Source organism: Diabrotica virgifera, chromosome 2, assembly GCF_917563875.1.
Source record: "Diabrotica virgifera virgifera chromosome 2, PGI_DIABVI_V3a".
NCBI lineage: Eukaryota > Metazoa > Arthropoda > Insecta > Coleoptera > Chrysomelidae > Diabrotica > Diabrotica virgifera.
The window spans coordinates 68123323-68149039 of NC_065444.1; the positions used below are offsets into that span (position 1 = coordinate 68123323).

General features: G+C 33.1%; 2 protein-coding genes across 3 annotated transcripts in view; both read right to left on the reverse strand.

Annotated features, from left to right (window-relative positions):
• Positions 1–22630, reverse strand: part of LOC126880057 (retinol dehydrogenase 11-like) — a 43604-nt gene extending 20974 nt beyond the window's left edge. For both annotated transcript variants that reach the window (XM_050643712.1, XM_050643711.1), the window contains exon 1: positions 22380–22630. In XM_050643712.1, the coding sequence (XP_050499669.1) occupies positions 22380–22557 (178 nt within the window). In that variant the 5' untranslated portion in view covers positions 22558–22630. The remainder of the gene's footprint in view (positions 1–22379) is intronic.
• LOC126880058 (uncharacterized) lies at positions 1151–3850 on the reverse strand. The gene is made up of 2 exons (XM_050643713.1): positions 3740–3850; positions 1151–3499 (listed from the first exon to the last, which is right to left on the reverse strand). The coding sequence occupies exon 2, from the start codon at positions 3370–3372 to the stop codon at positions 2839–2841; it is 534 nt and encodes a 177-aa protein (XP_050499670.1). The 5' UTR covers positions 3373–3499; positions 3740–3850; the 3' UTR covers positions 1151–2838.
• Positions 22631–25717: the final 3087 nt, after the last annotated feature.

A 25717-nucleotide genomic window follows, 5' to 3' on the forward strand; every position in this document is an offset into this window, starting at 1 on the left:
AGAGTTTCAAACAAAATTTACTTATTTTATGGTATAAAAAAACAATAGAAGTGGTTTTAGCTGTGTCATTTATTATTTATTACATATGAAAACCTTTACTAAAACATCGCTAACCGTACTTTAATGACTTTTTAGTTTAGTATTTTGGAACAAATATTTGATACAATTTTTACATAACTAAATTATCAATAATTCCGACACTATAATATCGCTACGGTATTTAATGACGTTATAGTTAAGGTTTTGATTTAATTTTTAAAACAAAACCTTGTCTAAAACATCACTAAAGGTGTTTAATTGTTTATTGGCTAAAATAGTTTACTCCAGTAGCCATTTTTTATATTATATGCTTAACTAAAACATCACTCTTTTGATAACCTTTCCTTAATAGCGATGTTTTAGCTAAGTAATAATGCCTTAGGTTTGAAGCAATACAGCAAAATGTCGTTAACCAACAAAATAAAACGGCAAACTTTGGACAAGAAACATTTATTATTATTAAAGAAATGAAGAAGGTAGGTATAAAAACAAAGTAGCAGTCATAGGCAAAATAAAAAATCAAACAAAAAATAAAACTTATCAAATGAATATCAAATTCTTAGATGAAAAGAATGTAATTATTTATGTACTTAATTTCGTAGACTGGTTTAAGAAAAATAACAAAACACATAAGGGATTGAGTGGATATGATGGATAAGATTTTGATGAGACATACAGTAGGAAAAATGAAAGAATACGCATGAACGAACATATAAAACACGCTGTATTTTCCTGTCACCGTGTCACACAAAAAATTTTGTGTGACACGGTGACAGGAAAATACAGCGTGTTTTATATGTTCGTTCATGGGTATTCTTTCATTTTCCCTACTGTATTTCGCGTGAATCCGAAAGCACTAATAATATAGTACTTATACTTGTTTCATGAATCAGGAACTAGATTTATTTTTAAATGTCGTATTTTAAAACATTGTTATCCGTCCTCTCCTTCCGTCTCCCAATCATAGAAATTGTTTATCTTTTAATATTATCATTAACAATATTTAAAAGTTATCAACGTTAACATAAATCTAGTTTCATTCCCCTCCTCGTCATCACTTTTTGTTGGCAATGTTTTCCAAAATGTCAATTTATGTGGCGGTATTATAGGCGTTAATTTGTCAATTGACGTAGTTTTTCGGTTAAGTTCAACGCCTTTTGGAGAAGTGCTAAATGTGAGAATCATACAACTTGGATTTTTTAAATATCTGTCAGTCATAAATTGCAGATATATAAAATCTTCATTAAAATTATTTTTATATAGTAACCCAAATGAATTTCGTTTAAAACAAACATGTTTCATATTTTATGAGTGACCTCTTGGGTTACTTTTTTGTATACGCCTCTCACTTATCAAATTTTGAACATTAACTAAATTTTGTGGTGAAATAGATTTGACTATCACTTTGGAGTTATTTATCGAAGCAACTGCGTCTTCGAAGTCGGTAAAGTCATACAGATTACCCTTCTTCTTCATTGCAAGTTCTACCTGATGGTGAACTTGATCAGCGCTCATAAACGTATGATCAGGTTAAAAATAAAATAAGGAAATTTCTTCTGTAGATATTAAGTCACTGTTTACCATATGAACTAATTTAGATAAAATTAGCCAATTCTTATTTTGCGCTATACAATTATCTAACCATATATTAATGTTCTGGATATCGCGATTTTTCATTAAACATACATAGAAGGCGCTCATTATATCTTCTTGTGTCCGTCGTCCGTCCAGCTATGCCATCATGCCACAAAACGGTTAACGGTTTTTAATTAGATGTTATTGTTCCCAGTGGAGCAAAAGTTTGATTGTAAGTAATTAAACGTGGGCAAAAGATTATACTTTTAAAGGATTCTAATCTTGGTAGCATTATGATCTTTTCTAAATCTGAAGGTATATAAATTACATTGTCACTTTGAGCCAGATTTTTATGCTTAGTATACAACTCCCTGGCTTGTGTATACTTAAGGCGATGTTTTCGAAATTCGACACAAGGATTGCAATCTACTACAGTATTACAATCATGTGATGTTTGCTTTTTATGTAAATTAAAAGACTCACACATTTCGCACTCCTCATTACCAAGTCGAGTGAATGAAATATTCAAAGTTTTGAGTTGTTTGCGATAAACCTCATAGGACATATTTTATTTTCTTCTGGATATTTTGAACAAAAATCTTTGTACATAGAAGTTATATTGATATCGCTCGGTAAATATCGTCTCAATGACGCGTGCTCGCGTCTGTAGTGCACTATGCAGGATTGAATGATTGTTTGTGGTTATTAATTAACTGGCGATCTATACGAGGCGTTTTCTGGTGTTTTCCACGCATGTCGGAATGAATGGGATTTGTAACATCAAGTGACCTCAATATCGCGTCGTTATTTTTTTTAACCCAAGGTAGTCAAAAAAAAATTTTACACACGTCAATAACATATCCACTTCTTTTCTTCTTAAACGCAAAACATATTTTCGGCTTTCTTTTAGGTTCACTTGTGTATTTTCTTTTCGGAACTGCTACAGCCACTTGAGACATAACAAAAACTCTTCGCTGTTCAAAAGACAAACTCCAAAAATCAGAGTTTAACTGTGCTCTATCTTGCTCAGTATTCTAATTGCTTTTTAGCTCTCTTCTCTTTAATCCGTTCACCTAGGCCAGTGTCATACTTCTTTCGTTTCTATGGTTGGACATCAAGTTCACTTCTCCCCGTACCAGTGCTTTTTGTTTGCATAGTGTGACTATTTTTGTTTTTATTAGTCCAATCTACAGTGTGTTTTCTTGGCTCTTTTTTTTTCCCATTTTAAATGCATCTTAGTTCTCGAAAATCTGTCGTAACGCGTCTTTTTTTATGTTTATTTGAGGACAGTGAATTACGGAATGTATGAGATGGTGAAGATTTGGTGAGTGTAGCTGTATAAGTAGAAGGCTCAGTTAAATTTGTAGGAAAAGTTCGTAATTGACTTTTCTTTGGCAATTTTCGGCGCGAAGGAACGTTTTCTGGCAAATTTAAATCGTCTGAATCTTCGCTTGAATCCGGAATATAATCTTCGTCAAGAACTGAGTCGTCTGAATTAAAATCTAATATGTTAGGGCATAATGATGGTTTTGTATTATTATCAGGGTGAAAAGAATTATGTTGGATAGAATCAGGTGCATTATCAGAAGGAAAATCATCTGCTGGCATTTCTTCATTACAAAACATATCAGTGTTTTTTAATGATAAGTTGTGAGAGGCTTTGTTTAGCATAGTAATTTCGTTTATCAAATTTCGGGATTGGTAAGATGTTAAACTATTTTGAATCTCACTAAATTTGTTAAAAACTGCCGACGTCATGGAATATGGTCGAGCATACAAATTGCTTACAAATTATGTTTCCTGTTCGCATCTTAAAGTAATCCGAACTTGGTATTTTTGGCGTTACCATTCTAATATGAGTTGAGATCGCCGGGAAATTTTAGAACTGCAAAAAACGAAAAATTACATTTACTAGGAATAATAATAGGTATTATTGGAATAGGATTAGAAAACAAGTAAATATTTCTCAAACAACATAAACTGTCATACACACAAACACACTATCATGAAAACATAAAAAATATACAATCGTTCATCTTGTACAGTACAAGTAGTAATTAAGATTCCATTAACTTTTAAGCGCATTTGTTAAAAATTTTAGTAATAATAGCAAGGAGGAACTTACTAAGAAATTTTCTTAGCCATATTGATGATTTGGCGTGAAATATCCTGTTCACCAAAAGCGCGTGACGTACTTTCTCCGACCAACAATAGAATACTGACACTGACGATATACGATATGACATATGACCGCAGTGTAGGACAGGTGAGACGGTGAGTGGGAGGTCGCCTAGTGATGTTTTAGCGTAGTATTGTTACTTAAAGGTGTTTTAGTTATGGAACTTCTAGGAAATTATTTATCGCAAAACACGCTAAGGGAGGTTAGCGATGTTTAAGTTTAACATCGTACAGCAATATTTTAAATGTTCCTTAGCTTTAATATCGTTAAGAAAGTTTATCGATATTTTAGTGTAGTAATTGTGTATACCGGGTTTTTAGTTAAGTATTGTTTCGCGATGTAGTGAAATAAACCTTGACTAAAAAAAAGTTAAAGTATGTTAACGGTCTTATAGTTGTATAACTTTGGGCAACGTGGTTTTAGCTAAGTATCTTAAATGAAAATTTAAACAAAATACTATCATTGAAGGCGGTTCCTGATGTTTTAGTTGAGTAATGTGGATAAACGTAGTTTAAGCTGTGTAAAGTTAAATTTTTGTTGTAGATAACGATGTTTTTGCTTATGCTATCTTTGAAACTACAAAACTTAGAAATACGAATCCAGGACAGATCGATAGAGAATTTTTTTTTTATATAGTGTGGCATCTATAACTTAAAATCGGCCTATGGTGGCTTAGCGATGTTTTAGCTAACGGACGGCAGTGTAGCCGTCTCAGTTAAAGCTTCCCAATGCATTAATATATGTTGCATCTATACTCCCCCAAACACACTTATCACCTGAACCGACTTAAAAGCACTCATTTCACAAATACCTATGCCCAGATTAATAGTAGGAGATTTCAATAGTCACAACCCAATGTGGGGCTCAACAAATTTTAATATCAAAGGCAGACTAATCGAAGACTTGTTAACTGAAGAAAATTTAAACATTCTCAATGATGGAAGACCAACCAGATTTAATGTACATACTGGTACAACATCGGCAATCGATCTATCGATTTGTGACCCAACTCTTTCAACTGCTCTTAATTGGGATCCCCTACCCTTTTTGTATGGGAGCGACCATTACCCAATAAAAATGTCTGTATTTTCTGATGACAATATCTCTGAATACCAACCAGTCCGAAAATGGAACCTGAAAAACGCTAATTGGTACAAGTACGCTGATGCCATAGAAACAGGCATAGAATCACAAGAATCTAGTTTTGAAAACACTGATATAAATGAAACTCTCAACATTTTTACGAATATTATTACATACGCGGCAGAAACACATATAGGAAAAACTAAAATATTAAGGAAACACAGACCTCTACCATGGTGGAATACGGAATGTCAAAATGCAATCAAGCAATATAAAGCATCTTTTAATAGAATGAAAAAACATAGTAACACAACTAACATAACTGAATACAAAAAACAGAGAGCACATGCTCGATATATAACAAAAAATGCTCGAAAAACCAACTGGAGGAAATTTGTCTCAAATATAAACAGTACAACACCTTTATCTACAGTCTGGGCCAATATTCGTAAAATATCAGGAAAAAACAAATTTTACCAAGTGCCTTTTATTACTCATAATACTAATATAATAACAAAACCTAATGAAATAGCTGATGCTTTTGCTACATACTTCGAAAAAAACTCCAGCAATAGCAACTATTCCGAAGAGTTTATACAACACAAAATCATCACAGAAAAATAACAGCTCGATTGTGAAGATAGAGATAACAGTTCCTTCAATATCCCTTTAACCTTAGATGAACTTAACTTTGCCCTTAGTACTACAAAAAACTCTGCTCCTGGACCCGATAATATACCTTTAGTATTCTTGGAAAAACTGCCAGACAATGCAAAGTGTACTCTTCTAAAAATTTTCAATCGAATATGGTTAAATAATGTCTTTCCAACCTCCTGGAGTGATTCAATAATTATACCTATTCTCAAACCTAACAATGCACGAACTAAAATTTCCTCATATAGACCCATCTCTCTCACCAATGTAATGTGCAAAGTCATGGAAAAAATAGTTAATAAAAGATTGCTATGGATATTACAAGAAAATCACCTCCTGGTTAACGAGCAAAGTGGATTTCGACAAAATCGAACTACTACTGATAACCTCATTGATTTAGAATCTGAAATTCTTGAATCTTTCGCAAACAAACAGGAAACTATTGCAGTATTCATAGACATTACAAAAGCATTTGACACAGCATGGCGTTACGATATTATCAGATCATTACACACTTGGAATATTAGAGGTAATATCATTAATTTCATTTCAAATTTCCTTAAACAACGCAATTTTCAAGTAAGAGTCAATCACTGCACATCTTCAATAAGGCTTCAAGCAAATGGCACCCCTCAGGGGTCTGTAATAAGCGCAACGTTATTTTTAATTGCCATTAATAATATTATAGCATCAAACTCCAGCTTAGTTCATAGCAGATTATATGCGGATGATCTGGTATTAGTATCTTCAGGAAAAAACATCTCATCAGTACAGCGTCACTTACAAACCTCACTTCATGAACTCGAAAACTGGTCGAAGAAAACAGGATTTCAGTTTTCACTCAGCAAATCGAAGTGTTTGTTATTTTCAAAGAAACGTGATCCGAATAAACCGCAACTAAAATTATGTAACGAAATCCTGAATTATGCCGATGACATTAGGTTTTTAGGGATGATTTTTGATACGAAACTCACATGGAAAAAACACATTCTACAAATAAAAAAAAACATGCCAAAATGGAATTAATCTTATGAAAACTCTCTCTAATAAAAACTATGGAGCTGACTATAACTGCCTAATCCATATTTATAAAACCCTAATTAGATCTAAAATAGATTACGGTTCCATAGTATATGCATCTGCGAAAGAATCCTTATTACACCACCTTGACGTAATCCAAAATACGGCATTAAGAATAGCTACAGGAGCATTTCGGACCAGCCCAATAGAAAGTTTACGAGCAGAAACTGGAGAGCCATCACTTGAACATAGAAGGATGCACTTAACTCTCACATACGCATTTGCTGCTAATTCTAATCCAAACAATCCATCTAGAAATAACATATTCACTGATCGTTTTAAAAACCTATATACTGAAAATAGGAACATGAAACCGCCATTCTACGAAAGAGTTAGACAAACCCTTAGGACTTTACAAATTCCGATACCAAATACCTATTCCAACTTCATAGAAATTCCTCCTCCTTGGACATTAAGCATTCCTCAATCCGATACATCCTTAAATATCTTTAGAAAGAACGATACTCCACACTCCTTAATAAAAAATACTTTCATCAACAAACTAACAAAATTTTCTAAGTCCTATCATATATATACAGACGCTTCTAAAACATCTACTGGAGTTGGGGCAGCTGTCATTACTCCAAATAGTACACTTGAGTATAAACTACCATCCTTAAGCTGTATACATACTGGCGAGCTACACGCCATCTATCAATCTCTCGTTCATATTAACTCCAGTAATATATCCAATGCTCTTATAATTACCGATTCCCTCAGTTCCATCCATACCATTAACCAATCAGGGCCGTCTTAACCCGGGGGTGCAAGGGGTGCGAGGCACCCGGGCGCCAAGTCCAAGGGGCGCAAGCCGAACACTTGCTAGGCTCAAACTTGGGCTTGTGCTTAAAAAACTACAAATAACAAACATTTACAAGTGCACTTTCAAAGGCTTTCATTTTTTACAAAGGCTATTAATGCTTACTACACCTACGATATACAAATGGAATATGAAACCCATTTAGATTATTGCGACATAATTTCAAGAAGGTGACGCGTACACTATTTTAAGTAATACCAGATAAATTAAGATTATTTCTAACAGAACATGGACCAGTGCAAATTAAAAGATCTAAGTAAGTATGTATCCTGTAGATTAGATAGCAATAACCAGGGGCGGCCCGTCAGGGTAGGCAAGGTAGACGCCGCCTAACCTCTTCAAATGTACAACAATAAATTATATATTAGTATAAATTGCTTATTTCAAAACTGTAATTTATAAATTTTGATGCAATACCTAAGTATCTAAAATCTAAAATAAAACAAAGCTACTTTTTAATTCATCTCCGAAGTTGTAATAATTATTGTACGCTCCCCGTAGCGTAGCACTACTAACGACGTTATTATCAACTTTGGTACTAAGGTAAGTTAGCTTAAATCGACCAATTTTAAGCTCAGGAATGTAAGGTTAAGCTATGGCCCATTCTTTACCAAACACCCTGTACCTATATAGGTATGTACATATTATATTATTATACACTGTATGTGTCGCCTACCCGTATACTGAGGTCACGAGCCGCCTCTGGCAATAACAGGTCCTTTGCAGATACCTATTATACAAAAATTATAAAAAATAAACGAAATTATCAAACGAGATCTCATAAATATATTCTGTATCTAATAGTGATTCTGTATTTTGTTTTTACTATAGGCTTTTCAATGCCAATGTTACTGCTTTTAATACCCATATTGGTTTCAGACACCAGAAAAGTTCTGGTCACTTAATTTCTGTAAAAAAAATATTTAGGTCTAAAAAAAGGCTTTCCTACTATTAGACAGCCATACAATAGACTCTGTCAATCAAGCAGCAGTTGAACGCAAAAGAAAAAGGTGGACGGCGGTTTTAGAAAGAATTATCGAAATAATAACATTTTTAGCACACCAAATTTACCATTAAGAGGAACCAGTCAAAGGTTGTATGAATCGGATAATGGTAACTTCATTAATATAATGTATTTCCAGTTTTGATAATACGCTGTCAGAGCACATTACACGAATTCGAAGTGTTCAGCATCGTATGCCCCATTATCTTGGACATAATATTTAAAATGAATTGATAAAGTGTAATTGGTGAAAAAATTAAATGCACAATTAGTGTTGATTTTTTAAAACAATCTAAATATTATTCTATAATTTTAGATTGCACACCTGATATTTTACTCAAGGAACAACTTACTATTGTGTTTAGGTTCGTTTATCTCAATTCGTCAACAAAGCTTGCCGAAGTTAGATTTGCATTAGTAGTTGCATTTTCTAGGTTTTTTACTGGTTACTGATAGTTGATACTACCGGACAAGGATTAGCAAATTATTTATTAGAATTTTTAAAATGAATTAATATTGATTTAGATGATTTACGAGGCCAAGGGTATGATAATAAATAAACAGCAGCGGCCAGAGCGGCAATAAGAGGACTCACAGGAAGAAGAAGCAAATTAGCTATGAAAACAAAATTAAGACTTATAAATAGCATTATACTGCCAATAATTACATACGCATCTCTTGCATGGGGTCACACGAGTCAAAGTAACAAAAAGAAGATACAAGCGGCACACAACAACTGCCTCAGAGAAGCTGCAAACGTGCCCAGATATGTCGCCGAACGGTTCTTATTTAGAGACCTAAAACATATAAGAGTACTGGATATTATGGAGGAAAAAGCCAGAACAAAATTTGCTGAGCTAGAAGACCACCCAAACCGGATCCTGCAAGAGATATTAAGGTATGATGTGTACCATAGATGGAAACACAGGAGACCCAAACAGCAAATATTAGTTAATATATAATAAAGGCTAGATAATCGTGTAGCTCTATCAAAAGAAAACAACTTGCTCACCTTTGGCATCTCAATATATTTATTAATGTTGATTTTTATACGTTTCAGACATCCTTCAAAAAAAAAATATACAAAAACTTCAAAACGGCTTCAGCCACTAAACAAATCAATAAAATATTAACAATAGGCGAAAGCCACAAAAAAATATTAGTAACAAAACCCAAAAAACGGGCATGAGGGGCCCACATCCTCGAGCGCCGAGTCACCGAACTGGACATAGCCCAGAGCGGGGACTCGGCGCCCGAGCAAGCAAAACAGATCGAAGATAAGTCACTAGAGATAGCGGGAATAGAGCGCCTCACGCTGGCCTGCATTGATCGGGGTAGGATTTCATATGGGAGTCCGTGTACCCAAGACTCCCATATGATAAGCACTTTGCTGATTGAGAGCCCCTATAGCGCATCAGAGTGCTATCGGGGGGTAAGTGGATGGTCTGGAGCATTGAAGCGGGGTGGAGTGATTCCTGCTTACGGGAGTTAATCCTCCTCGCCCCAATGAATTGTATCACCCGAATGTCATTCTCCAGGGGTGAACAAGTCTCTCAGGCTGGGTTAAATCACTATGCTTGCTTGCTTGGTATGATAATGGGGCAAATACGAGAGAGAAAAAAATACTAGCCTTAAAAAAAATTACAAAAAGAACTAGTGCATGGAAAAAGATCTGATATAGATGGTGAAGATCTATTCCATGAGTTAGAATTGTTACCAATATTTTTTATAAATAAAGACACAACTCCACTCGATATTTTAAGTTATATTAGGTATACTCTAATAATTTACTTCCGTTTTCCCAAATCTTTCTACATGTCTAAGGATATATTTAACACTTTCAGTAACACTAGCTGAAGGAGAAAGGTCTTTTTCTAAACTTAAATTGACCAAAAATTATCTGCGCTCAACAATGGGTGAATACAGATTAACAAACCTGTCTTTAATAAGTATAGAAAAGCACATAAATTAGATATCACCGAAGTTAAGCGAAGTAATAAGTTTTGGCAACTTAAAAGCCAGAAAAGTTGACTTTGATAAATAGTGTTAAAAGATTGATCTTGTTTGAATACTGAAACCATGTTTTTTAATATATAAATAAAGAAAGCAAACATAATTAGTTTTAATTTTAGCGTACTTATAACCTATATTCCTAAGTAGGTATATTATCTTTTGACAAAAGGGGGCGCAAAGTTGAATCTTGCACCCCGGCGCCGTTTATGCTTAAGACGGCCCTGAACCAACTGTACACGAAGCATCCAATTGCTCTCCTAATTAAAAAAGAACTAGCTACCATTCAAAACAACAACCATATTGTACAATTCCTATGGGTTCCTTCACACATTGGCCTCCAAGGAAATGAAGCGGCGGATCGGACAGCCCAACAAGCCAGGGACAGTGAAACCGCGAGTGAAGTGAGAGATGTAGTTCTTAATGATTTAAAATCATTTATTAAAGTGAAAGTCGAAAATCTGTGGCAAAACCAGTGGGACAGTTCAACTTCAAAACTTCGCGAAGTGAAAACGTTTGTAAAACCGTGGAAATCTCAAATTCACAACAGAACTCACCATGTCATTGTTACTCGCCTTCGTCTAGGACATACCCGACTTACCCACGGACACATAATTGGTCACACTAATCCCACTTTATGTGAAAACTGTAATATCCCACTAAGTGTTAAGCATGTACTTGCAGAGTGTCCAAAATACCAGTTGCAGAGACAGAACAACCACATCATCGGATCAACAAGTGAAATCTTAGGAGAAAATTGTAAAATTGAACACTTGGTAAAATTCCTTAAAGATATCAATGTATTTAACAAAATTTAACATTTGTAAATAAATTACCTTATGTATATGTATATGTCGCTAATAACCTCCGAGGTTGATGCGACTATTTTGTAAAATAAAAAAAAAATATTCAAAAATGTCCCCTTTAAACAAATCTTAAGGGTGCCGGACGGAATTTTTTGGCAGAAATTGTTTAAACACTTTTTTAAACAAATACATAAGATCACCTTTTATTGCTCCAAAAAATATATTTTTAGGTTTTGTGGGTCATTATAAACAAGAAAGGTATCTTGTGATTTTTCTCAAAAATTGACAGTTTTCGAGTTATAGACAATTTAAAATCTAAAAATGCGAAAATACGCATTTTCGAGGCTTAAAAACTCATATTTAAATTAGTAAACAATTTCTGCCCAAAAATTCCGGCCGGCACCCTTCAGATTTGTTTAAAGAGGACATCTTAAACATGAAGAGTACAGGGGAAAAACAAGGAATGTCACTTTTTCACGAATTTTAGCTTTTCTCGCCATGTAGTAGCAAAAACTGAGTACTATCGACTAGACATCGATTCAGAACAATAACCAGAGAGATCAGTCGATATAAATTTTTTAATAATTTGTATCTAGGCGAAGAACCACGATTGTCCGAACGCCACTGAACAAAAATAAGGAATGTTAGCAGTTTTTTTGGTGCATTATTAAATTAATAAGTTAATATAGATTAATATTATATTAAGATTACAGACACAGAATTGCTAGAATTCTGGTAAGAATCTCCTGAGTAGTTTTTAGATATCACAAGAATTAAACTTTTATTGGTGTTTATCTCAATATGTATAAAATGTGACATTCCTTGTTTTTCCCCTGTACTCTTCATATGAATCCGCAGAGAAACCGAATTAGAAATGTTTTTCAGACGGGAGCGGTCTCACCACATGGTCTATAAATTGTCCCCTTAGAGGGAGTGGGAGACGTATAGTTAAATACAGTGGAACCCCGATAAGTCGGCCCCCGATAACCCGGAACTCCGGCTAACCCGGACTGATTTTTATCAGACAAACATTTCAACAATAAAAATGTATTGCTGTTACAAAATCTCGTGAACCTAATTCATTCATTTGGTGACGTCAATATACGAACGAAACGATTGAATCCGACATTACTGAAAATATCAAGGTGCAGATGGGACCCTGTCGCGCAATTCGCAGCAAATAAAATAGTCGTATGTTTTTTGCTTCATTTTATTTCGGTTATACATACGCATTTTCAAGGTTCACGAGGTTTTGTACCAACCCTATGTAATATAATATTTGAGAGATAATGGAACCGGATTGAACTACATATACCATAGTAAAAATGACTCATAATGGCACACCACATTCATTGTGGTGTTATCGAAAACAGCCACCTGTATTATCGTTAATTTATTTGAAACTTTCTTAGCATTGTTTAGAAAAGACTATTAAAATTCTTTTTTTAACAATGGTCTTAGTTATCATTGTTATTAAATAACATAACATCAGAGACGGTATTGTGTGTAGTAAAGTCGTATTGTTCGCTTCGGTTTTGTAATCGTTCGTAAATTTATTCAGATTTTGTGTTTGCGTGTCTTTTGTCTATAAGGGCAACAAAACGTAAAAATGTTGTAGTGACAATGGAAAAGAAACTAGAAGCATTAAGTAGAATTAATAAAGGTGAATCTTGCAGCATTAATTTATGGTGTCGGTACATCTACAGTATCGGATTGGAAGAAAAATAGAACTAAAATCGAAGAATTTTTTTTCAAAATGATAACAAAAGACAGTTTGGACAATCGGTGCAAAGCTAATAAAGCTAAGAATGAGACATTTGACGACGCTTTGTATGTGTGGTTTTGTGTGGAATGCGAACGTGGTTTACCAGTGTCTGTGTGACAATTATAACGGAGTTTATCTGTAAGCATACCATATTTTATTAATTTTTACCATTTTCTCCGGCTAACCCGGATTTTGGATAACCCGGATCGGCCGCGGTCCCAATTAATCCGAATTAACGGGGTTCCACTGTATAGATAAAAATCACGAGAACAACTGATAAATTAAATAAAATCAAATTATTTGCGCTATTAAGAAATATGTTCCCCCCTAAATGTGAAATTTGTGACGAAATAAATAATGTAAAACATTTTTTAATTGACTGTCCACTTTTTGCAAATGAACGAATTAGATTCAATATTCCTAACAACATCAACAAACTTTTAGGCACAGATGGTTACTATGACAATATCGCAAACTATTTAAAATGTATAGGGCTATATTATAGAATCTAAATTACTGGAAGTTATACCTACACTGTATTCTTAATTTAAGATACATACTGTAATTATAGATAATAATATCGATAATTATTTAAAACTCATAGAATTATATTATAGATTGTAAGTTATTGGAACTGTACTCCTACACTGTATTCCCGCTAATCACCTCTTGGTGGATGCGGTAAATTTTCAATAAAAAAAAAAAAAAGAAATATGTTAACGTCACATCAATAATAATTATTATGTGATTATTTTAGTTTATAAATACAGTTTTTTGATAACACTATTAAAGTTAAAGATGACTTGATATTTTATTTTCCATAAAGGTGTGAACTAATTGCGCTAATCAACTATATTACCTTATGGAAAGCGTAAAATAAAGTTAACATTATGGCACTTTTTGTAACCTTTTTGAAGTTATACTTCTTTAGGCGCGATATGAGGGTGAATTTTAATATGATTAAAACCTTCAATCTGGGCGTAGTCGCATTATAACTTTGTTCTGATTGGATGTTCAAATGACATGTCAAAAATTATTTAATATGGCGGCTGTGGCACAGCTGTGGTTTGATTATTTATGGTTGTTGCGTTTTGAAATTTGTGGGAAAAGAAACAACAAACAAAAGTTAGTTAATAGTTATACTGCCTTTTTAAATAGTTTTCATATATATTTTTGGACTTTTGGACTATTTTGGACAAGGAAAACTCATTCTAATTTGGTAAGTAGTTTTTATTATAATCATATTGTAATTATACATTTGGATTGGGTTGGAATAAATTTATTTTCTCAAGAATGGGGATTTTAGAGAGAAATCCGAAATTAGGTCCGATTTTTATTTTTAAATTATGATTTTTTGGCGTAGATTTATTTATCTAGTAGGAATATAATGCTTTGATTTACATACTTAATTTGATTACCAACAAAAGTTCTACCAATCTTCATCTAATATATTGTTTTCTTACTGTTGTGTTATATTTTAATATTTTCTTCCACAAAAATCAAACTACATACATACATAATTTGATTAAATTCAGAAAAACTGTCAAACAGTAAAACGTTAAGTTGCCCTATTTTTTCACATGACAAATAATGCCTAATTGGATGAGTCAGTCTAGGCTTCGATTACGAATCAAAGCGCCCCTAAATTCGCGGGTTCGAATCCCGATGCAAGTTTTTATTTTTTTATTTTTTTATGCATTTTATGATTGTAAGTATATTTGTTACATAATTTTTTTTTCAGAAAATGCGTATTTAAAATTTTTGCCAACCATTATTATCGTTCAGAAATCATTTTTGTGTTTGTGTGCGTTTTATTCTTTAATTTTTTTAAATTTTTGGTATTGTCTTAATAATAAAAAGTTTTGGAAAGTAGTAAGTATTAAAATTAGTTTAATATTTAAATAAAATATAAATAAACTGTTTAAAGTACATTATATCAATTTCGTTAAAATCACATAATATGTAATAGAAGTATAACTTCTTACGTGCGTACAAAGTACACACACATTCTTTTTTTTTTCACTCTTAGTGTGACCAACTAGCCCGAATTACGAAGTCGTGTCCTGGCGTCCCGGACAAGGCTTTCGGGCCATCCGAATTTTAAACGTTTTGGTAAAATTCTATTTTGAAATTTTGAATACGTTATTCTTCTAAGAATTCACATCAAATTGGTGGGACGAAAAAAAGTCCACAGTTTCTAGTGTGTAATACTAATGTTAGGGGAGCCCAAGCGGGGATTTTTGCAGTAACTCGAGCGCGTCAGATTACCATATGTGGAGAACCCTGGTACCCTGTAGATGTACCTCTACCATATATTGGCTCTAAACACAGGAGAGTTCGTTAAGGGGGGGGGGGGGGCGAAAAAAAATCTATGCTTAGTAAAACTCAAAATCGTCAGATTAAGATAAGGTAAGTTAAGCACATGCAAAACAGTGTATATTTCAAAAATATGACGATTTGGGCGGGGCGTAAGGAAATGGGTGAGTCACAAAATTTCACAAGCAAAAAGCGAATACTTCGCGAAATGAACGATAGATCTGAACACTAAAAAATAAGTGCTCAATATTTGTCAAAAATCTATCGAATGTTACCAAACACGACTGCCTACGGAAAGGGGTGGGGGTAAATTTAAAATTTTAAATACGAATCCCGCGATATTTCGCGAAATGAACATCAGATCGAAAAACTGAAAAGTACACTTATTCAATATGTTTAAAAAATCTATCGAATGGCACCAAACACGACCCCCTACGGATGTAGGGTGGTGGGTTACTTTAAAATTTTAAATAGGAGCCCCCATTTTTTATTGCAGATTCGGATTTCTTACGTAAAAATAAGTAACTTTAATTTGAAACATTTTTTCGAATTACAAATAGATGGCGCTATAATCGGAAAAAACGATTGTTGTAAATTAAATTAAAAATGGAATGTCCCCACTAAAATGGAAACCTTTGCTTAACTTTTTTTGGTTTTAGAACCTACTCTTCACAACCCAATAGGTCCCCATAACGCTCGAGTGACTGCACATTTAACATACTTTCCTCCCCTACTAAAATACCACATCCAAAACGTCCAAATTCCACATTTTATATCGTGGTAGTATAGTTCTACGAAAACTCAAACTCTGGACTTGTCCGTCCCGTTTCTGTATTTTAATTATCGTCTTCTGAAAAGACGATTCAAAAACATGAATATTAAATAATGATAATTATATTTTTATATTAACCTAAGGCTCTATTTACATGGAAATCCATCAGTTAATTTTTTCCTTTTTTGAGAACGATTTCCGGATTGGAAGTCGAAACGTCAAAAACTAACAAAAATGTAATTATCATTACAACCCATCCCATCAAAAAAAATTTGTCAACATAAAAATTAAATAATCAATAAAATGATCATATTAAAGTTGTAGATATATTTAAAACAAAAATAGACCGATTTTCATTGAAAAGTCCCGGATTTTAGGTATATTTTTTCAGCCTTGTCCCGAATTCGACTGAATTGGAGTTGGTCACACTAACTCTTACTATAAAAAGCCATTTTAAGTGCAACAAATCGGAGTAAATAATATAGTATCTTTAAAGATACGGTGTAGAAAACATACTATTATATTTCTCGTTTATATAAATATGACACTATTAAAAAAGTAGGCGTAAATTTATTTTGATTATTATTAAGTAGTAATCTAGGTTAAAATAAACAGATAACTAATAATACACGCGAAGAACATTTGACATTAATAGAAAGTAGAAAAAGTGTTGAAAGTTTATAAAAAAAGCCGTCTCTTAAAGAAATGAAAGTTTATCGAATAGGCTATTATCTGAATCAGTCATCAGCAAAATGGTTGCAAGTGTTTCAGTCTTTAAAACGCATTCTTTCTGTAATTATATCTTCTCTAATATCCGCAAAACCATTCTAGCCTATACAATTTACTACTTTTTGCAGTCATTCCTATAAGTTGTTTTTCCGAAAAACCTGCCTTTCACTATTTTTCATCTACACAACGAACAGAGGACATGGACTTTTATGGTAGTTAATAGTAAGGTAAAAAAGAAAGTAAACTGAAAAAGGGACATTTTCATAATACACCAAAGATCTGAGATAGCAGCAAAACTACATATTTTATTAATTTCTAGAATTAGTACAGGACGCATCTGTTTTGAGATGGACGTTGAGAGGTGACTCAAATTTTTTTGCAGAAATTGCTTGAAAATAACTCAAATAATAATATTTGAGTTTTCCTCCCACTCAAAAGGGTCCGAAACATTGTTTAAATAATCAAAATTTCAAAATATGAAGGAAAAATTCGATTTTTTTATTGGTTTTTTGATTATAACTTTAAAACTGTTCATTTTTGAGAAAAGTTGTACTGACATCAAAGTTGCGTAATTAAATTTCCTATAATATATAATTGGCTAAAAATTTAAAACATAGTCACCCTTGTTGCAAAATAGCAATAATTGCGAAAAAAATCATACAAAAACAAGTATTCGCATTTCACGTTTTTCAACCATTTATGCTACACTTAGACCTTCATGTTTTACACAGAAAAACTATATGATATAGTAAAACAACACTGGATATTTCATTAAGATCGGTTTAAGAGATTTTGCAATCCAGCTTTCGCAAAAAAAAATCATTTTTTTAAATGTTGCAGGATTGAAAATAAAGCAGATAGCAAGTTGAATTTTTTTTGCTTATAGATGTGTACCGTACCTTTCATTTGCAATTTTCAAAATTAAAATCAATTAATTACCACGGCGTCAGGAATTTTTTTAAATAAACATTAATTTTTGGTGCTACGCGCAGGACAGCGGTGTTCGATTCACACAAGTTGATTTCCACCAAAATTTCTTCCAATCTTTATCTACTATATTATTTTTTTACTCTATATTTTGTTGCATTTTAATATATTTTAATTCCAAAAAAATCAAACTAATTTTATTATTGTTTGTGAAATATTGTTTAAACAATTGCATATGTTTAAAAATATTAAACTTTTATTCTCTAAGTTAAAATATATGAACAAAGAAAGTTTTTGCTAAAAAAAGTGTTATTTCAAAGGATAGAGTATGTGTTTCCATTTTGCAATAAACAAATTTATTTATTTATATCGAAATATTCCAAAGGTCATTGGAATGCCCAATCAGAGCAAACTATCCGTGGTCCTGCGCGTAGCACCAATAATTAATGTTTATTAAAAAAATTCCTGACGCCGTGGTAGTTAATCGATTTTAGTTTTGCAAATTGCAAATGAAACGTACAGTACACTTCTATAAGAAAAAAAATTTTAACTTGCTATCTGCTTTATTTTCAGTCCTGTACATTTTGAAAAATGAATTTTTTTTGCGAAAGCTGGATTGCAAAATTTATTCTGCAAAATCTACTGAACCGATCTTAATGAAATTTACAGTATTGTTTTACTGTATTATATAGTTTTTCTGGGTGAAATATGAAAGTCCTAAGTATAGCACAAATGGTTGAAAAACGTAAAATGCGAATATTTGTTTTTGTATGGTTATTTCGAATTATTGCTATTTTGCAACAAGGGTGACTATTTTTTAAATTTTTAACCAATTCTGTATTGTAGAAAATTTAATTACGCAACTTTTGTGTCAGTACAATTTTTTTAGGAAATGAATACTTTTAAAGTTATAATCAAAAAACGAGAAAGAAAATCGAATTTTTCCTTCATTTTTTGACATTTTGATTATTTAAACAATGTTCCGGACCTTTTTGAGAGGGAGGATAACTCAAATATTATTATTTGAACAAACTAACTAAGTTATCAATCGAAGCAGCGCAGAAAACGACAATAAATATCGCCTCCGTACCACCAGATTGACAACAGGTGGAATACTTTCTTTGGTTACACCTCCTGAGACTTTTACAATTTATAAGTCATACAGGTGCCGAGAAAATTAAGATGAGAGAATTTTAAATAATTCACAACTCATCTACTCAGCATGGTAAAGCTCCAACAAGAAAGATTCCTTAATACTCAAAAGAGTAAATGAATTAAAAATGTATAAACATTCTCAATTTCTCTGCAAAACGAAAATGCAGCAGCTGCATAATACTCTGGTTAAAGCGGAGAGTGCAGGAAGAGTCTATACCGGTTTCGGAGATCTTTTTCCCCTCATCAGTAAACCCATATCCTCTTCTCTCCGCTTTAACCATTTACCATAGCTTAGGGCCTTCCCGAATTGCAAAGAAAGAAATGTCACGGATGAACTAGGGCCATCTACCGGAAAACAAACTAAGTTATCAATCGAAGCAGCGCAGAAAACGACAATAAATATCGCCTCCGTACCACCAGATTGACAACAGGTGGAATACTTTCTTTGGTTACACCTCCTGAGACTTTTACAATTTATAAGTCATACAGGTGCCGAGAAAATTAAGATGAGAGAATTTTAAATAATTCACAACTCATCTACTCAGCATGGTAAAGCTCCAACAAGAAAGATTCCTTAATACTCAAAAGAGTAAATGAATTAAAAATGTATAAACATTCTCAATTTATCTGTAAAACGAAATGCAGCAGCTGCATAATACTCTGGTTAAAGCGGAGAGTGCAGGAAGAGTCTATACCGGTTTCGGAGATCTTTTTCCCCTCATCAGTAAACCCATATCAGAAGAGGATATGGGTTTACTGATGAGGGGAAAAAGATCTCCGAAACCGGTATAGGCTCTTCCTGCACTCTCCGCTTTAACCAGAGTATTATGCAGCTGCTGCATTTTCGTTTTGCAGAGAAATTGAGAATGTTTATACATTTTTTATTATTATTTGAGTTATTTTCAAGCAATTTCTGCAAAAAAATTTCAGTCACCTCTCAACGTCCAAATGTACTAATATTTTTACAGATGCGCCCTGGTCTAAATTAGGTACATACGGTGGCAAATTGGTACCATTTCAGTAAACGATCAGTTCAATAGAATCGATAGAACTTTACAGCCCCTTGCCTATCGAACATCAGTCGGGTGTTCGATGACCTGTGGATGCACCATTATACTATAGAAGCTGATGGAATATACCCGATCAACGATTGCGTCGCAGGTGCTGCTTCCAGCAGTATCGAGAAATTTCTACTGGAATCTAGAAGCGATTCAAAAAATATAAAATTTAATTGAAGTAGTTTGTCTAAATCGGCGACTCACAGTACTGCGGTGTCGTACGACAAGATCGTCGATTATATCAATTCTGCAGTACTGCAGCAGACAGTCCAGTCTCTTTGTGGTAAAATCGTACAATTTTGTTGGATGCACGGTCACACATGATCAAAAATTTTGCCAATTAGTGAATTCGACAAAATTTGACGACGCCGCAGTAGGTACCCGGAGTGACCGGCTTAAAAAATAAATTTTTCTATGGATGCTATACAATGTGCAACCTCTCTCACTACTTACATACACTCAAAACGAACAATTTCTCAGGATGTGAGAAAAGTCGGCCATTGCAGTGAGAAATATTTTTTCTCACGAGTTCCATACGTAGAATCGCGGTTTCCATGGTAACATGCACAATATAAACACAAATATTTTTCTCAAATTAAATGTGTCAAATCAAAACTTACGAGGAATTACCTTTCAAAACTGTTCAAATATAACTGGTAACTATAATTTTAAAGTAAATAAAACTATATAAATATTAAGAATATTAAATACCTACATATGTGTATAATATGTATTTTATTTCAATTTTGGCATATACTCTACATAATACCACCTAAATTATTTAATTTTGAAGATTGAACTCTTGACAAAAACGCATCCATAGAAAAAGTACAGTGTACAACACGTGAGAAAACGACATATTTCTCCCTCGCTTGATTTGCGGCACTCGCCTCGTACCTCGGCTCGTGCCAACAAACTTCTGCGCTCGTGAGTAATATGTCTTTTTTCTCTCTTGTTGTACAATATACTATTGTAGCGTCAAGTAAGAAATATTAAATTAAATTATTTAGTTCTGTTATAAGACTTTAAATGAGTTGAAATGAGTCTTAGAGAACTTTAAATAATAGCTAGAAAACTTTATATAATAGCGAAAATATAACATCACAATAGCATTGTATTAGTGTTAAAGTTGAAAGAAAAAATTACAAAAATAAAGTTAAAATCTCATCATAAATTTAAAATTATGTAGGTAATTTTAAAGTTATAACAAGATGAGAAACAATTACTATATTTCACTAGATATACAGGATGATTGATTAGTTATTCTAGAGATTATGTTAGAAGGGTTTGCACACAATAATTAAAAGCAGCAAACCATTTGTAAACAAATGTTTATTGCTAAGTAGTAATAGACACTTTCAGTAATATACAAAAAACTTATTTCTTTATTATTATAAAAATAACACCTCCAATTAACTTGGTTAGGGTGTCTGCATGACTTTTTAATCTAGAATCATTGACTGTCTTTCTCTCTTAAATTAAGGTTCATGAATGTTGTCTTTAATAACAATCAGGTTGTATCGTTTTGTAATTAGGTTACATATAACTTTTTGTAAATAATTGGGGTGCATTTATTTCGTAAATTATTAGTCTCCTATCATTTTACATTTATATTCCTCCAAATATTGACTACTTGTGAATAAATAATTTTTTCCACAAGAGTTTTCTGGCATTTCATTATTTTATGCAAATCCTTCAAGAATTTTCAGATTGTTATCGGTACACCACACACTAAAATAGAGCTGTATGCATAGGTAGACCGCATCTTCGGGGTAGACTGCACATTATAGTAAAATCGAATATTTATATTAGTATTCCTATATTAATAGGACTTGATCCCGCGTACCAAAAAATTTTGATTAATGACAAGCTAAAAAATTTGTCAGTAGCTTAACGGAGTCTAGTCGGACAAACTTTGATGTATGGGAACACTGGAACAGGGGAAGTTTTAATTGTGGAACGTGATTTTAATTATTGTGGAACGTGTCATCTTTATGATTGTGAAAAGGTTGTTTTTAAGTTTTTTCAATAGCAAACTTCATTATAATATATGAAAAAATGTTTTTCCGACAAACATATTGGGCATTTTAATAAGTCCGACACGTAGAACATGTCAAATGATAGGAATTATATAAGGTAAATACCACTGTGATTTTTCCATGAGAGTTTAATGAAAGGATAACCAATCAATTGGTTCTGTCCGACAAAATACATAGGACGTTTTCGTAGTCTGACGTTCGAAACCTGTAACCTGTTCCACAAATAAAACTTCCCCTGTTCCAGTGTTCCCATAGATCAAAGTTTGTCCGACTAGACACCGTTAAGCTATTAACAAAGTTTCAGCTTGCTATTAATAATGTTCTTTTTTGGTATGAGAGATCCAGGCCTATAACTAAAAGAGACTTTACCTGAGCCAGCTCCAGTCACAATGGCCGTTTTACCACTTAAGCAAACCAAACTCCGCACTTTTCCGGCACTGAACTTTTGGAAAAATTTTAAAACGATTAACGCTATGAACGGTAGTGATATGGCGATCACAGCGAAAGCTATATACTTGATATAGATCGTGTAATTGTAGACGATCATCTTCAGAGATGTTCTTCACTGGTCAGTATCAAATCGGCAACTAACGAGAAAGAGCTGTGGTGAAAGTTTATGAAGAAGTAAAGAAAGTCTCTAGAATCGCGAACCTACACACTATTGGAGAAATGGTACCCGTTACAAGAGATTGTAGAGACACGGGCGCCGAAGTGGTCGTTTCTGTTTAAGGAGATGGATTTGTTATTGGAATTTTTATATTTACAGTTTATTTTATGGACTATAGATGAATTTGTTGCTTATTTGGTATGCTATATTATGGTATGCTACTAGAAAACAGAGATCAAAGAAGAATTTAAATTTTTACTGCTACTCGCTGATAGTAGTAGGACTTTGATATTCAAGTTGTTTAGCATTCGTCAAGGTTTTTATTTCTGAGAATTTCAATCGATTTATCACATTTAACCCTATCGAAGGCTTTGTTGTAATCTATAAAGCAGATTTTGAGGCCTTGGTTAATATCTAATCATAAGTACTATATATTTTGATGGACTGCCGAAAGTTCATAAAGCGAATAAATCACTTAGTTAGAGTTATTTGTAGTATTGTGAATTCTTCTTGTAGTGAACTGTCAATATTATTATATATTATGCAACCATTGCCGGGACAGAAGGCAATTTGTATGTGATTGATTTAATATTAATTTTTGCAATTGCATAGAGATACATAGTAACTACTTATAAATTTATTTTTCTTTTGCCCAACACAATTGTCGCTATAAAATATGACGTCTTTATCATTACAATGAGTTGGAAGATAATCAAACAAACACGTAGCTATTTTGTTTAAGCCGCGGTTAGAAATAGCTTCTTGCCAAAAACAAGAGTGCCAAAACCACTCTTTTGAACCATCTGAAAAATTGTAAAGTTGAAGCAGTTAAGGCGGCATTTATAGTAGAAGCTTGAAACATCTCCACAAGGTGTAAGAAGGACCCCCTGTAAATCAAAACAAGCTACCAACACTTGAGGATCATCTTTTGCTTCTGCTAATCTTGTGCTTTTTCTTCTCTGCTTCTGCATTTATTTTGGATATGTTTATTATAAGTTTGATCAATAGTAGCTTGCTGCTCAGCAGAAGAATTTTTGTATGATTCACAAACCGCCCACTGATCTTTTTTGGCCGAAAGAAGCTTATGTTAAACTCAGTTTTGAAAATATGCTCGTAAGTGCATTTTTTAGCCACAGGTCTTCCTTCACTCTCTTCCTGTAGTTTGTAAAAGCGATACATTTGTGCTAAAGTAAGTGAACCATCTATGAATTCCTTTGTATTTTGTGCTCTTAAGTAATGTGACTCTACCCTTTGGAAAGAATTTATGTGCTCTCTTATTTTATTTTTCACCGGTTCAATAACCGTTGTTCGTTTCATACAATTTCCTCTCTTGTCCTTTTCCACGGATCCTTTACCATCTGATTTTCTCCAAGTTTCTCATAAATTTGTCACCAATGTCCAAGGTATTCATAAAAAACCTCTGAATTGTCTCTCAGATTCTCATCATCTTTAATTTGAAAAGCTAGCCCAACAATTTTTCTTGCCCTTGACATCATGTTTGATATAAAGTTAATAATAGTATTATATAATATATCACTATACACTGTTTTCAGGCTTTAAATCAAATAGTTTTACACTAAACACGTTGAATACTTGTGCATGAATAATTGGGAACTGATAAAATGATAAAATCGTACCGCTGACCTAACAATATTTGCAGTTGTGGCCGTATTGAATTACATCGGTTTTATTGTCGCGGTGTGTATTATCGCCACATCTCCCAGTTATGGCCATATTGCATTTTCAAACCTTCCAAAAACCCTACAGTGAAATACCGAAGTATCTTACTTTATACTTATCCAAAACAATATTTTAGTTCAGGCTGTATTGCATTAGATGGGGCATAATATAGGCAATCTTTTACAGCCTTAACTCAAAATTCGAATTTTTTGCAGTTGTGGCACTATTGAACTAGGTGTGGGATATAGTACTGAAAGAAGCAGATGGTAAAAAGAGAAAAATTAAAGAAGCGGCTTTGATTATCTAGTTGAAATAAATTGCAGCAATACCATATCGTGATTTTTCTGACGGATGTTTTTAAGTTAAAGTTAATTTGATGTAATCGAATCTATAGTCTGTTCGCTAAACTCAGACGCAACTTTCTAGATATTTTAGTCGGTAATTTTGCCAATTTTAATAAAATTGGCAAAAAATAATTACTAAATAGTTAATAATCACTAAATAGTTAGTAATTTCGCCAATTTTTGCAAAATTGGCAAAAAACAAAAAAATTATCGACTAAACTATGTAGCCAGTTGCGTCTGAGTTTAGCAAACAGACTATACTATCATCCACTTGTTTTTGGCTTATACGTGAACTTCATTCTTTGATTTTTTGATAGATTTTTTTATAGTTTTTTTTAATGTTTTTATCTAGTTTTATTATGTCTTTAATCTAGTTTTCGGTTTCAATTTATATTTCTTCCATCCAGATTCTCTTAGTCTTATTCTTTTTTTTTTTATTTGTTCTCGAATTTTTTCATATTTCTTCTTATCCAGCGCTCGATTTGTTCTGATCCATACCACATTATCGTTCGTTTATGCTCTTACAATTATCATTATACCATTCTATTTTTTTGCCTTCTTGTCCATATTTCTTTCACCGCCAGTTATATTATGTTCTTTATTTTATTCCAGGTTTCCTCTAACTATCTTCTCTCTGTAAAGTTTCTTCACATTATCATTATCTAATCTAGTGACATTCCATTTGTTATCATACCATATTTCTACTTTTTGTAGACTATTTTTTTGTATCTATTTATCTTTCTGTACTATTTGGCAGTCTATTATAGATAATTATTATGTTCTTTGGTGACCAGCACGTGGTCAATATACGATTCTGTTCTCCTGTCTTAGGATTTCCATATTATTTTGCCTCTGAGAAGAGGCTTAATCTAGGTCCATCCTCATTTGTTCTTTCGTAGAATGTGTTTTTGCAGCTAAATTAAAAATATAATCTGATTTGCCTGTGTCAGGGCACTGCCTAGCACTGGCTTCTTCTTCTTCATGTGCCATCTCCTCTAGGTTGGCAACCATCACGGCAATTCGCACTTTCGAGACCGCTGCTCTAAAGAGATCAGCAGAAGTGCAATTAAACCAAG